At 36.7% G+C, this 14,304-nt stretch overlaps 1 protein-coding gene across 4 annotated transcripts in view; it reads right to left on the minus strand.

Moving 5' to 3' along the window:
* Positions 1-14,304, minus strand: part of FAR1 (fatty acyl-CoA reductase 1) — a 74,828-nt gene that overhangs the window by 24,256 nt on the left and 36,268 nt on the right. For all 4 annotated transcript variants that reach the window (XM_087433178.1, XM_004418456.3, XM_087433181.1 and 1 more), the window contains exons 3-4: positions 7,481-7,656; positions 235-414 (exon numbers count right to left, since the gene is read on the minus strand). In XM_087433178.1, coding sequence (XP_087289304.1) covers positions 235-414; positions 7,481-7,656 — 356 coding nt within the window. The remainder of the gene's footprint in view (positions 1-234; positions 415-7,480; positions 7,657-14,304) is intronic.

Raw genomic sequence — 14,304 nt, forward strand, 5'->3', positions numbered from 1 at the left:
TGACCTCACCAACGGTCACTTAGATATAAATCTATACAATAAAAACAACATAATACAGTAACCTAATGGTTTGTTAAAAAAGGAAGAGATAAATGTACATATATGTGTGGGTGGAAAGAGGTGGACAGAGAGAGAGAAACTGAAATAGACCAAGAGATATATATATAAATAGATAAACCTGGATCCAAAGTTTTGGGATCAAAGCAAATGTATATAAATTTCCAACAAACATACTCTAAAGAATCAATAAGCTTCTTGGGATCCACAGGCGGTGGATAGACTACTTCATCAATATGCTTTCGATTGCAGTAGGCATATGCTGTTGATACATGCATGAACACTTCCAGATTCTTCATTTGTTGTGCAAGGAGAATAAGCTGTCGTGTAGCAATCACATTTAACTGAACAGCATCTCTGTAAGAGAAAAAGCGACAATGAGAAATTTAGAAGCTATGTCATTCATTTCACCTGCTAAAAAAAAATCTTATTTCCATTAGAGAGACAGACAGACAGACAGACAGAGATTTTTGTTTCTTTACAACTGATCCTTTAGCTGTGATTTGGTGTATTTTATTTCAATATGAAGTACACCCATTCTACCAGTTGTGTTTAAAAAGAAAGATTTTCTGATTAGAAAATAAACTTATTAGAATTTAAAAAATAAAAGTATAAATTAAAAATTTTATATTATCCAGAAATAAACACAAATAATTTCAGTCTTTGGCTTTTATGTATACATTTTGAAGTCATGTTAGCCTTCTCTTGCATCTTGATTTTTAAAAGTATACAGTTTCATGATATGGATGTACCCCAAGAAGAAATTAAGATGGTTATCTGAATATTTTACCTAAGCTTACCAGGGGCAATGACCTTGATGGGAATCTGGCTTCCCCAGGTCTTCTGGAAAAACAGTCATAACAATCTTTCCTTCCTGTCCTCCCTTTCTGTGAATACAGAAACGCAACTACTTATAGAAATAAAGTAATTATTATAAAAAAGAACTTATTAACAATATGATTTGAAAATGAACTGAACTGAATATTTTGTCTTCATATGAATTGGGTTGCTTTTTTTCATAAACATGTTTAATTAGAAACATGCAGTGAGGGCCGGCCCTGTGGCTTGGCGGTTGAGTGCTCGCGCTCCACTACTGGCGGCCCGGGGTTCGGATCCCGGGTGCGCACCGATGCACCGCTTCTCCGGCCATGCTGAGGCCGCGTCCCACATACAGCAACTAGAAGGATGTGCAACTATGACATACAACTATCTACTGGGGCTTTGGGGAAAAAAAAAAAAAGGAGGAGGATTGGCAATAGATGTTAGCTCAGAGCCGGTCTTCCTCAGCAAAAAGAGGAGGATTAGCATGGATGTTAGCTCAGGGCTGATCTTCCTCACCAAAAAAAAAAAAAAAAAAAAGAAACATGCAGTGAAAGCAAGATCATGCTAATAAACTTGGTTGTCGTGCCCTCAAAAACATAAAAAAGAAACTAGAAGGGATAAACAATTTTAAAGTGCTAAGGCAGAGTCACCATTAACAGTAAAACAGTCAAAACTCAGAAGCATTAAATTATATTAACATATAATCAAGTAAGAATGTTTTTTCCCTCTTTGTAGCAATTAATTCAAACACCTTTATAAGATTACCTTACAAAATTCAAAGGGGTATTCTAATAAAATTGGTACATTTGTTACAAGAGGCACATGCAAGACCCCAAGATGATTTATATATTCCCATCTTGAAATTTATTTGAAGTAATTTCACAAATGCAAAAGTATATATGCAGAAAAACAATCAGTGAAGCATCATTTAGTAACAGCAAAAGTCGAGAGAGCCCAAACATGCACTATGAATAAGATGGTTTAATAAAGGAGGCATTTTATCACAATGTAAGAATACAGCCATTAAAATAATTATATGACAGCAATAAAAACATGGAAAATCTATATGAATATTTAAAAAATACATACATTATGAAGTGAAGCAAGATTAAGAACAAGATAGAATAAGACCTGGGTTCAAATCCTGACTTGGCCTATCAGCTAGGATTAGGTGACCTTGTAGTCACTCAAGCACTCAGGCCTCAGTTTCCTCTCCTGTAAATGGGAACAATAATGGAGTCTACCTACTAGGATTTGTATAAAATTAAATGAAATAAATAGTTTGCAAGTATTTAGCATTATTTCTACCATAGTCTCAAAACAGGCATTCAATAAATATTATTTAAGATAATGAGATGATGGGTAGTTTTTTGCTTTCTATTCAACTTTTGTTTATAGCTCGTTATTTGAGGGGAAAAAAAACTGAAATACTCAAACCAGTAATACTATGGTAAAACTGGCAAAGTAATACACTGTTGGTGACACTATAAACTGCTACAACTGATCCAAAAGAGAGTAGGACTAAGTACCAGGAATTATAGAAATGATAGTTATTAATCTAGTTAATCTAGTGAAATTATAACTCAGAGGAAAAACTAATTTTTCAAACAAAAAGAAATCAAAATTCCCTAAATTTGCTATACTAAGTGAACATTACATAAATTGTGGTATATCAACATGATGAAATATCACATCATGAAAATTATAACTATGAAAATAATGAAAAACATAGATGTTTCTATAAATAAAATTAGAAATTCTATGTTTACATTTTACTTAAAATAATATATGTTCAAAGATGGAGCACAAGGAAATGTTTTTAAAAAATAAAAATAGTTTTGAGTACTTTCCAAAATTCTAACATTTTCAGTATTTAAAAAGAAAAAAATCCAACTATTTTTTTTTTTTTTTTTTTTTTGTGAGGAAGATGGGCCCTGAGCTAACATCTGCCAATCCTCCTCTTTTTTTGCTGAGGAAGACTGGCCCTGGGCTAACATCCCTGCCCATGCTCCTCTACTTTATATGGGACGCCGCCACTGCATGGCCCAACAAGTGGTGCGTGGTGCACGCCCGGGATCCAAACCAGTGAACCCCGGGCCGCCGCAGCGGAGTGCGTGCGCCTAACCGCTTGTGCCACCGGGGCGGCCCCCCAACTATTCTTTTAAAAGGCCAGGATATGTCACAGATAGAATCTGGGCCACTGGACTGTAAAGCAGTCCTTTGAAGTCTATCACACTTATAAAACAATGGGGATGGGAGTGGGATACTGTTTTGGAAGAGGTATACACAGAATATTCTATTACAGGTTCCTGAGGACGGAACACTTGGTTCTGGGTCACCAGGAACAAGAATAATTCATGAGAGGAAAAACCCTTGTGCCTTATTTTTTTCTTCTAATTTAATAGTATCTGAGAGCCTATGAAAACACAGTAGAAGGAACTTTTTTTAATGAAATAATTGGGTGGGAGGGGGTGGTCTTACAATCATGAATGTATCTTTTTTCTTCCTTATCTCAAGTGAAAGGGAAAAAATCTGTTCAAATGGAAATCCAGCAAAAAAGACATTTCACAGAGAGGATACTGTCCACTAGACTGTAAGGCAATGTGCTATTTTCTTTTGCACTTGCAAAACAATGGGGATAGGGAGAGTAATGTTTTGGGAGCAGTACACAAAGGATATTCTGTTACAGGCTCCTGAGGATGGTGACAGAGTTTCTGGGTCACCGAAAATAAGAAATAACTTGAGAGAGGAAATACTCCTGTGTCTTTCCTATCCCTCCACCATCACCCGCCCATCTGTACCCAAGAGCCCAAACCTGAAGGCATTTTGTATGCACGTAAGTAACTTAGTATCTCTGCCAGGCTAGTAACCTCACTCTGTTTTACCACCATCCAATCTCTACTCCATTAAACTTCAGGCTGAGACCCTGACAAGTTAGATCAGAAAGCATTTAGTACTAAACAAAAATAATGTTCTCAATACATTTTGGTTATAGAGAGTCATAAATGCATCTTAGATAACATTGGCTTTTGGGAGGAAGGGCAAAATGAACAAATTTTTAAAATCATGGTCCATCATTAATGTAGACACAGAAACCACTTAAAAAAAAAGGCAAACAACTTGAACTGCCAATAAATTTTCTCGTTCACTTGTCTTCTGCAGACACCCTGGAGCGTTCACAGTCTATGTTGATAATACTTCTAAAACCTTAAACCAGAGATCTCTCGCTTGGCATGACAGACAGCTGGGAGCTTATTAAAGATGTAGATTGCTGGACCTTATCCTCAGACACTTTCTAATGTCTGAATTGAGGCCTGGAAAACTACATTTTAAATAAATTCCCCAAGCCACTCTGATCACTCTTTCCCTCCTTCCCCACTGCTGAGAAAATACTACCTAGATGAGATCTCATCACTATTACTGAATTTTTCTTAACTTAATGAAGATACAGACACAGATGTCTAGGGACCAATTAACCAATCTTAGAATAAAGGACTCAAACATCTGCAATTTAAATCACCCCCAAGGCTCTTGCTAAAAATGAGGATTCCTGGGTATTATCCCTTCCACTCCTTTCTGAACACCTACTCTCATATGCATACCCTGGGCCGTAATACTCAAAACTGCTCCATCTCTGAAATATCACACTAAGAATTTTCCCCAGACCACACCATCTGTCCATCCTTCCACTCTTCCCCTTAAGCCTGTTTTCTGTCCTCATCATGGTCTCTAGTTTCTTGACACTTCTTTACTCTCACTCTATTAGCCCTGTCCTACCTTTACTTTCTTTACTACCTAGGGTAGACCAGATGCCAGGATCAACTCTTTAACTCCCTTTACTATCCTCAAAATCATTCTCCCCTTATCTTTCGTCAGTATGGCTTTACAACTCCTAATCTCGATATCCATTTTTTTCCCACCTGAAGGTTTATAAATCACCACATTTGAAAATAAATGAGCTCTATCACCTCTCAATTCGCACAGCACTTAATGTGTGCTCTTCAGTAACTCCTTATTTTCCATCCTACATTACGGTTATTTAAGCATATTCTATCTCCTCTATTAGACTATATGGACTTTGCAAATAGGATCTGTGTGCAATTTATCTTGGTTTCTCCTCAAATATTGGGTATAATGTTGGGAGTAAAATACGGATTTTTTTGCCCTGGCAGTAAAGGCTTTGTGTCATTTTTTATTTGTGGGTTAACTTAAAAAGTGATTATAAAGAGTAATTGTTTTGTAAGTAGTTATTATACTGTAGCCAAGCTACAGTATTTTAGAACATCTGGACCAAATCTAATGTTACAATATCACCACTTAGACATCAATATCTTTTAAAATTGCTTCATATAAAACAATAATTTTAATGTAATGACTAGGATTACATCATTAAACATACATGCCTTGACAAGGAAGAAAAGAACAATAAATTTTCTTGTTCACGTGTCTACCCCTTCCACTATGGTATCTCTAATAAAAGAAGAAAGGATAATAATGAAGAGATTTCCCTGTCATTAATGGTAGCCTTGCTTACCCTAAGGGGAACAGAAAGTTCCCTGAAAGTACTGTACTTTGGTCCTCCTCATAAAGGTAACTTTGATGAGTTTCACCCTAATTAATGTTGCTTATTCACAAATCAATTTTCCCTTTAAAAGCATCTAATTTCCCCTTTAAGCCAATGAGGACTATACCAAAATTATCCAGTATCTATATACTTTTTTCCTTGAAAACAGCTTCATAAGGCTGTGTGAACTCTCTTTTGGTTATGAAAAAAATAATGAAAGCTAGAACTATGGAGGAAAAAATCTGTTAGACTATTTCATACTAAAAACCTACCTGTAATCACACTATCCAAAGATAATGATTGGCAAATAATGAAAGACATGTATATAAATGCACATATATGCATACACATATTTTATGAAAATGAGATTATACCATAGTTCCAGTAAGATTCTTTTGTTACTTTTGAATCATGAACACATAATGGCTACATAGAAAGAACTAAAGAGTAAATAAATTATTACCACCAGATAATAAACGATAAAGTCAAGATAAGAACCAAGGTATATAATTCCAAAGCTCATGCCCTTTCCATTACACAGTACTGCCTCAGCTTCCCCAAGTATAAAATGGATTTGCCCATAATATTACAGTGGGTAAGGTTACCATGGAATAAAAAATAATGAATGAGAAAATGCCCTGAAAACTATAAAGCACTATTACAGAAAGGTAAGGGACTATTATAGTGCCCTCACCTGGGATATAGGCAAAACACATTGTGAGGCACTGGCACTTAACTGTCACATGGTACCATGTCGATTAAGCTTTATACTTCATATTAAAGATAATATCTTTTTTTTTTTAATTTTATTTATTTCTTTTCCCCCAAAGCCCCAGTAGATAGTTGTATGTCATAGCTGCACATCCTTCTAGTTGCTGTATGTGGGACGCGGCCTCAGCATGGCCAGAGAAGCTGTGCGTCGGTGTGCGCCCGGGATCTGAACCCGGGCCGCCAGCAGTGGAGCACGTGCACTTAACCGCTAAGCCACGGGGCCGGCCAAAGATAATATCTTTAAAACTCTTTATAATCAGAATTTAATTTAAAAATATTTTAAGAAAAAGAACTTCAAGTAATTGTGAAACTGAAATTTTAATTGGCATAAAACCATATAATTAGATTAACATTATAAAACTGTAATTTTGGACATATAATCAAAAAGAATACTCTGAATTAAGCAGTTATTTGAAATGCATATTTGTCAGATTTTTTTTTTTAAATAGTGAACATCTAGAAGGTTATTTTTTTCTTGAAACAGGCATCTTTAAGGCAGTCCAAATGATTTTTTAAATTAAACTTATGTCCAATGTACCCTGCTCCTAAAACTTCTACCAAAGTTTTAAAACAAAAGACAAAGTTATGGGGGCCGGCCCCGTGGCTTAGCGGCTAAGTGCGCGCACTCCGCTGCTGGCGGCCCGGGTTCGGATCCCAGGCGCACACCGACGCACCGCTTCTCCGGCCATGCTGAGGCCACGTCCCACATACAGCAACTAGAAGGATGTGCAGCTATGACATACAACTATCTACTGGGGCTTTGGGGGAAAAAAAGAAATAAATAAAAATTACAAAAAACAAAGTTATGACTCAAATTTACAAGCCATTTTACCTTATTCTATAAAACCTGAGCTAATTTTTTAAAATTTTCAGATGGATATGTACGGAGTAGAAAAATAAAGCTGCTGGGGCCCAGGCCTCTGAAAGAGTGCAGGGAAGAGGACGCAAACACCATCAGTTGTTAAGACAACACTCCTCCCAAGGTCAGCTTCTCTTTCTTCTCCACACTTTCCAATTCTCGCCTTACCCCGTCCCATATTTAAATTCACAGCAACTTCTTAAAAAAACATACACTAGCTATCCAATGTTTTTAAACTGATACCAAGAGGAAGGAAATTCTTTTAACATTTTGTAGGACACGGAAAGCTACAATTAACATAGGACAACAGTTTCAAATCACTTTCAAAACAACTTGACTATGAAGTAGAATTCAAATTAGATTTTTTAACTATGCTCAAGTTCAAGTATATAAATAGCTTTACTTACCTTAAATTTTCATTAAACCTTACTGTAGCTGCACAGTGGAATATAATATTGGTAGACTCTATGATGATCTCTTTATCTTCTTCACTAAGCGCCAGTTTAGGCTGGGTGAGTTCACTGTTGATTGCTATGATTTTCTCCCTAAAATCTGGATTTTCATCTCTCAATCTGTCAAAGAGCTATCAAAGGGGAAAAAATATTTTAGGACAGTATTTTTCAACTTTCTAAAACCAATTATCATCCCCTTTTCCCTGCCAAGGATCACTATTTTAAAAACTTCAACTATGCAAATCCTAAGGTTGCTATTCTTAATTGTTATCATTCTGTATAGAAAACACCCTGTGAGGCCCACATTATTATCCCCATTTTACAGACAAGGAATCTAAGACACAGAGACCTTAAGCAGCTTGCCAAGGACACAGAGCTGGTAGTTTGCAGAGTTAAATTTGAATTGTCCATGCTTTGTTGATCAGATTATATTATCCAGCAGAATAGGGTTAAGCAGTACAAACATAAGGACAATGTTTACAATGATCATTCAGATTTCTAAAATCCAGACCTTAATTTATCACTTCATTTTATTTTGGTTTTATTCCCTTTCAGTAGATTAGAATAAAATACCATTATTCATATTCTACCTAAAATCTTAGAACAAAATTTTTTAAAAGAGGAAAAAAAAGTAAACACATTAAAGGAAAAAATAGTTCGTAAGTAAATATGCAGATTAGAATATGAACAAACTTGAGAAATATCACACGTGTATATACAGGATTCTAACTTGAAAATTTAATACTTAAGTATACTCAAAGGAATACATTTAACTAGAGAATCAGATGCCAAGATGATTATAGTGTAAAGCTATATTCAACTGCAACTTAAATTTTTTACCCCAGATTTTGTAGAGAAACATTGATGCTACCTCTAGATCACTGCTCTATTACAATTTGACTCTCCACTTCATTAAAAGTCTATATTTGCAGTTTAAACAAGGATTCTCAATCTTCACCTTCCTAGATGACTTTCAGTATATAACAGTCTTTCCCTCCACCACTGTTAGCTAGTGACTTCAACATTAATATGTTCTTATATTAACTAATAAAATATTTACTAAGCATTTCAGATGAGCCAGGCACCTTCCAGACACTGAGAAAACAAGGAAACAACCTTTGCCTCAAGCTATTTAGAGTCTAAGAGGAAAAACTAGACAAGTAAACCGACAATTAAAACACAGAGTTATAAGTAATAAAATAGGGTTTATATTACAGTGCTTTGGGACTGCATAGCATAAACAACTAACCCAGCTTAGGAAGGACCTGAGATTATGAAGTAGAATAGTGTTCCAGGCAGAGAAAGTAGCACGTGTAACCACCCGAAGTGAGAGAGCATTAATTTGTTTGGGAAATTAAAAATAATTCAGTAAGACTTGGCCAATGACTAGATATGAGGGATAAGGAATGTACACGCCATGAGGACAGGGACCACATCTATTTTGCTCAGTACACAAGCCCTAGACAGCAGAGTGCCTGGCACAATACAGACATGATAAACATTTGTTAAGTAAATAAATTCATTAGTGGAAAACACTGGAAGAGAAAGAAGTACAGTTATGGAGATATGAGTTCAGTTCTGTGAATGCTGAGTATAAAGGGCCTATGTGACACCCCAGAAGACAGGTCTAGTAGAGGTTAACTGGCTCTGTGGGTCTGGAGTTCAGGGGAGAGCCAGACTACTGACAGATTTTACTAACCACACACAGGTAGCCCTGGGAGTAGATCACCCAGGTAGCAGCACTGATGAACAGCCAAGGTCCAGATCATATGAAGGTTTTTCCAAATCTAATTTAAAATACAACCATTCATCTCACATAAAACAGAGGGTGCTGAGTAATCACCTAACTAGACCTAGTAAGAAAAGATCAAGGCCTAGGACAGAACTCTGAAGAATATCAATATTTAAGAGGCAAGCAGAGAAAAAGGAACCTGAGTGATGACCAGAAAAGAACTTTTAATACTTTGAATTCACACGTTTTTTGTTTTCTCAGATTGCCAATGACCTATCCCTTCATATCAGACATCTCCACCATTACTACCAAGACATGATCATGCTGCTTCACAAGTTATATCTCAAACTTGATACTCTTCCCTTCTCTAGTGCCATCTCTTTATTCACCACCATCTTTTCCAGTGCTTTTAACCCACTGGTACCCCAATTAGTTCCTACTTTAATAAGTTCACTAATGCCCTCTTTAATATGTTTTATTCTCTTTCCAGAATTTATTTCATGGTCAGCTACTTTAATTCAATCCTCACCATCCAATGGAGTTTCTTTTCCCAGAGACATTCCTGTAAACCAGTAGTTGGACCCCAGGGAATATTTGGTGATGTCTGGAGACACTTGCGGTTGTCACAACTGGGAGGGGAAGGGGAAGGATGCTGGCATCTAGTGGGTAGAGGCCAGGAATGCTGCTGATCCCTACAATGCACAGGACAGCTCCCCATAACAAAGAGTTATTCTGCCCAAAATGTCAACAGTGCTGAGGCTGAGAAACTCTGCTTTAAGACAATGTTCCACTATAGTATATGCTCTTTGCCTATGCTCTTTACTCCTGTTTCAAAACCACAGTAGGCTTTACCTATAAGTTTCTTACTCATTTAAAGTGTACTTTCACCGCTACTTGACATAAAAAGGACTCACTTTACTGATTCACCAGCAATGCTATATATAATGGGGAATAGGTGGCCCTAGGATTAAGTGGCAGGATGTGCTAGGAGGGAATTAAAGGTGTAAGATAAAATGACAAAATTTTATGGAGTATTTTAGTCAAATATTTATTTAGACAAGTATTTGGGAACAAAGTATTTTTATATTTAAAAATATAAAAATACCTTTAAGCTAAACAACAAAAGTTTAACAAAATTTCAGGCTTTCAGTAGAAGATATTCATTTTCTTTACAAATTAGACTTAGTGTAGAGGAAAAATTTTAGAAGCACTGCCCTGGAGACCCCAGAAGGGATGCCCAAATCTTTTACATTTTACTCAGGCCCTCAATTCCAACCAAGACATCAACTTCAATAACTGCTCCTATCCAATCTCTCTTCACACCTCTACACTCTCTCTTCCTTTCCTCCTCCCTCTTAAAAACTCCCTAGACTGCAGGCTCCATTAAGGCAGGGACTCTATCTTATTTATCCCCAAATTCAACACCCTACATCAAGTCAAGTTCCCAGCACTGAGTAGGCACAATAAATGTTTTCTGAAAAATAAAAAATTAATAAGAATAAATAATCTCTCACTAGGGGAAGAGAGGGTGTTGGGAGAGGGATTAACGAATACCAATTACAAGTGGTTCATGATAAAATGCCAACATGAGTAAACAAAGGGCAGAGATGGCAACAAAACACACATGCACGCATTTTCACTTAAAATAAGCCTTGTAGTCTTATAGCCCCCTCGATGTCTCCCTTTCTCAAGAAGTATAGGGATAATTTCTAAATTTCTGAAAAAGAATCCTACATCCCACAGTTAAAAATAAAAGCAACATGATGAAGAGTATCTGTTGCATGATGTCAAAGAAAAGCTAATGTGATACGACAATTAGTTTCAATCCGAAGAACTATCACAAAGGTACAGTCATGCGCCACATAACTATGTTTCGGTCAATGATGGACCAAATATACAACGGTGGTCCCATAAGTCAGTACCATATAGCCTAGGTGGGCAGTAGGCTATACCATCTAGGTTTGTGTAAGTACATTCTGTGATGTTTGCACAACGACAAAATCACCTAACGACACATTTCTCAGAATGTATCCCCATCCTTAAGCAACGCATAACTGTATATGAAGTTCATTCAAAGTAAAAAGTCTGATTGGTTGCTGTGTGGAGGGGTGTGCTACTATTTGGGTTTTTTTCAACAGACCTATAAGAATTTAGATATTCAAATGAGCATCATTCTCATTCCAAACTAAATGTTATAATTGAAATTCCTGTTTGGGATATGCCTAGAGAGTCAGATTCCTTATGTGTACTAAAATTGAGCTCATAGCTTTCTAATCACTTTTGTTTCTGACTCCAACTTCATTCTCTGAATCTTTACTGCCAAGCTTGGATTCAAATTAATTATGAATGTCTGTGAAAGTCAACTCTTTCCTTAAAGCATGAACATTTGCCTCTATTAAGTACATCCATAAGAATGTGCCAGAAGTCTATCTATGCAACACTGCACATTCTTAAATAGCAGCAGTTCTCAAAGTATGGTTGAAGGATCCTACGAGTCCCTGAGACTATTTTAGGTTGTTGACGAGGTCAAAACTATTTCATACTAAAACTAAGACATTATTTGCGTTTTTTACTTTCATTCTCTTACAAGTGTAGAGAGGAGTTTTCCAAAGGCTACGTGTGTGATGACACCATTGCTCTGATGGCTAATGGAATGTGTGCTTGTATATTCTTTTACTTTAAAAATTTCTCAGTTTTAATTTCTACTATGACAAATATCAATAAGATATTTGAAACAAAACCTCACAAAAACAAAACCTCTTTGTAATTTTATTTATTTATTTATTTTTTCCCCCAAAGCCCCAGTACATAGTTGTATGTCATAGCTGCACATCCTTCCGGTTGCTGTATGTGGGACGCGGCCTCAGCATGGCCGGAGAAGTGGTGCGGCGGTGCGCGCCCGGGATCCGAACCCCAGGCCGCCAGCAGCAGAGCACGCGCACTTAACCGCTAAGCCACGGGGCCGGCCCTACAAAACCTCTTTGAAGTCCTCAGTAATTTTTAAGAGTGTAAAGGGGTTCAGAGACGAAAAGTTTGAGAATCACTGCCTTAAATAAACAATCTTTCAACCTATTTGGCGGATATGAAAAAGTATAGCATAAGGTAATGATATCAGTCTGCAATACATTGCAGTCAATCTACCATTTCAAATAATTTGCTCGGGGCCGGCCCGGTGGCTCAAGTGGTTAAGTGCACGCGCTCCACTGCAGTGGCCCAGGGTTCGCCGGTTCGGATGCACCGCTTGTCAAGCCATGCTGTGGCGGCGTCCCATATAAAGTGGAGGAAGATGGGCACGGATGTCAGCCCAGGGCCAGTCTTCCTCAGCAAAAAGAGGAGGACTGGCAGATGTTAGCTCAGAGCCGATCTTCCTCACAAAATAAATAAATAAAATTAAATTAAAAAAACAAAAACAAATAATTTGCTTAAGAGTTATAATTAAAAGTCACTTGGAAAAAAGCTGTAAATTATATCATATTTTTAAAAAATGTCCTTATACTAGTCTACCAAATAGTTTTCATTTTAAAATGATATGGAACATAGCTCAGTCCACCTCCTCAGTTCTCGGAAAAAACTGAAAATGAACTCTGTACCTACCACACTTTAACATGGCAAATTCTTCAAGTGCAGGTAATATGTAGCTACTTTTCATGTTGGTAAATATTGAATTATTAACTTATATCTTACTTTTAAAAATAAATACGTAGAAAGTTCCTGTGGTAATTCTTTAACCTAAGAGTTTAAAATTACTACCAGCTACACTTTTCTCATTTTAATTGTATTTCAGGAGGCAGAAAACTTATTGGGGAGAGGGAGACTGTTGGTAGGGAACACCCTAGCAATTAACACTTACTTTACACGCCTTACACAGCTCCCAGTAAAACAAAAACCACAGCTTGCCCTGATGTTCTTTCAGCCTATCAAGCAGTACCCACCTCAGGGTCTCTGCCCCTGCTGTTTCCTCTGCCTTGAACACTCTACACTCTTCCTTCACATACCAGCATGGATTCTTCCTCACTTCATTCGGGTCTCTGCCCAAATGTCACCTCAGAGAGAACTTTTCTGAACATTGTATCTAAAGGAGCATCTCCATCACTTTCAATCCCCTTTGTCTGCTTTACTTTTCTTCACAGCACGTACCACTATTTAACACCTTATGTATTTGTTATCTCCCTAACTAGAATGTAAATTCCTCAAATGCCGGGACTTGGTTTTGTTCACTGTTATATCTTTAGTCACTTGAACAGCCCCCAGTATATAGCAGGACTCAATTTATCTTTGTGGAAGGGAGGGCGGGAGAGAGAAACACAAGCACATGCGAGTTTGGGGCAGTGGGAAGAAGGTTACTAAGGTATAAGTAGCTATGTGAGTTATACTGTCACTGAGTAGCTCTCAAAGAAGATTTTTTTTTAAAGTAATTCAGAGAAAAGAAGTTTTTCTAGTTGAAGTAAGAATTATTTAAAGTTTTCATGTGAGGACAAACTGAATTAATAAAGTAAACAGTGGAGACAAAGGTAATTATTATTTTTATTCTTTAACTCCCTATTACTAGTATCAAATAATTTATTTTTAAAAGGAAAAATATTAATTTACACTTCACTGCTAAAACTCTATGGATCTAAAATTTACCTCCTTATAGAGGGAAAACATGGCTGCTTCACATAAAAGTGAAGCTTATCTTTCTGAACCAAAATTATACTTGAATGGAAATCATTCTCAAACAACATGATACCTAAGTAAAGAAAACATTCTGCAAACAGTTCAACCTTTTCTTAACTCATCATAAGTCAACAGAGTGAATATTGGTTATTTTATTTTATTAGAATACTGTGATGTTAAGACAAAAAGTTATATTTCAACACCCCCAAACTTCTATACAGGTCTTATTGTGTATCTTTTCCCTTTTTTCTCATAATTGTTCTAACATTTTTCACTCCTGGGAGATATACTTCCCATTATTGCCCTAACCCATAATCTGTCTCTTCCTGCTGTGTGTTACCTCTGTTATTCTTATTCTCTGCCCTTCACCCTTTTCTTTTCTGCTCTCTGT

This window comes from Ceratotherium simum, chromosome 7 (genome assembly GCF_057802395.1).
Source record: "Ceratotherium simum simum isolate JZ-2026a chromosome 7, ASM5780239v1, whole genome shotgun sequence".
NCBI lineage: Eukaryota > Metazoa > Chordata > Mammalia > Perissodactyla > Rhinocerotidae > Ceratotherium > Ceratotherium simum.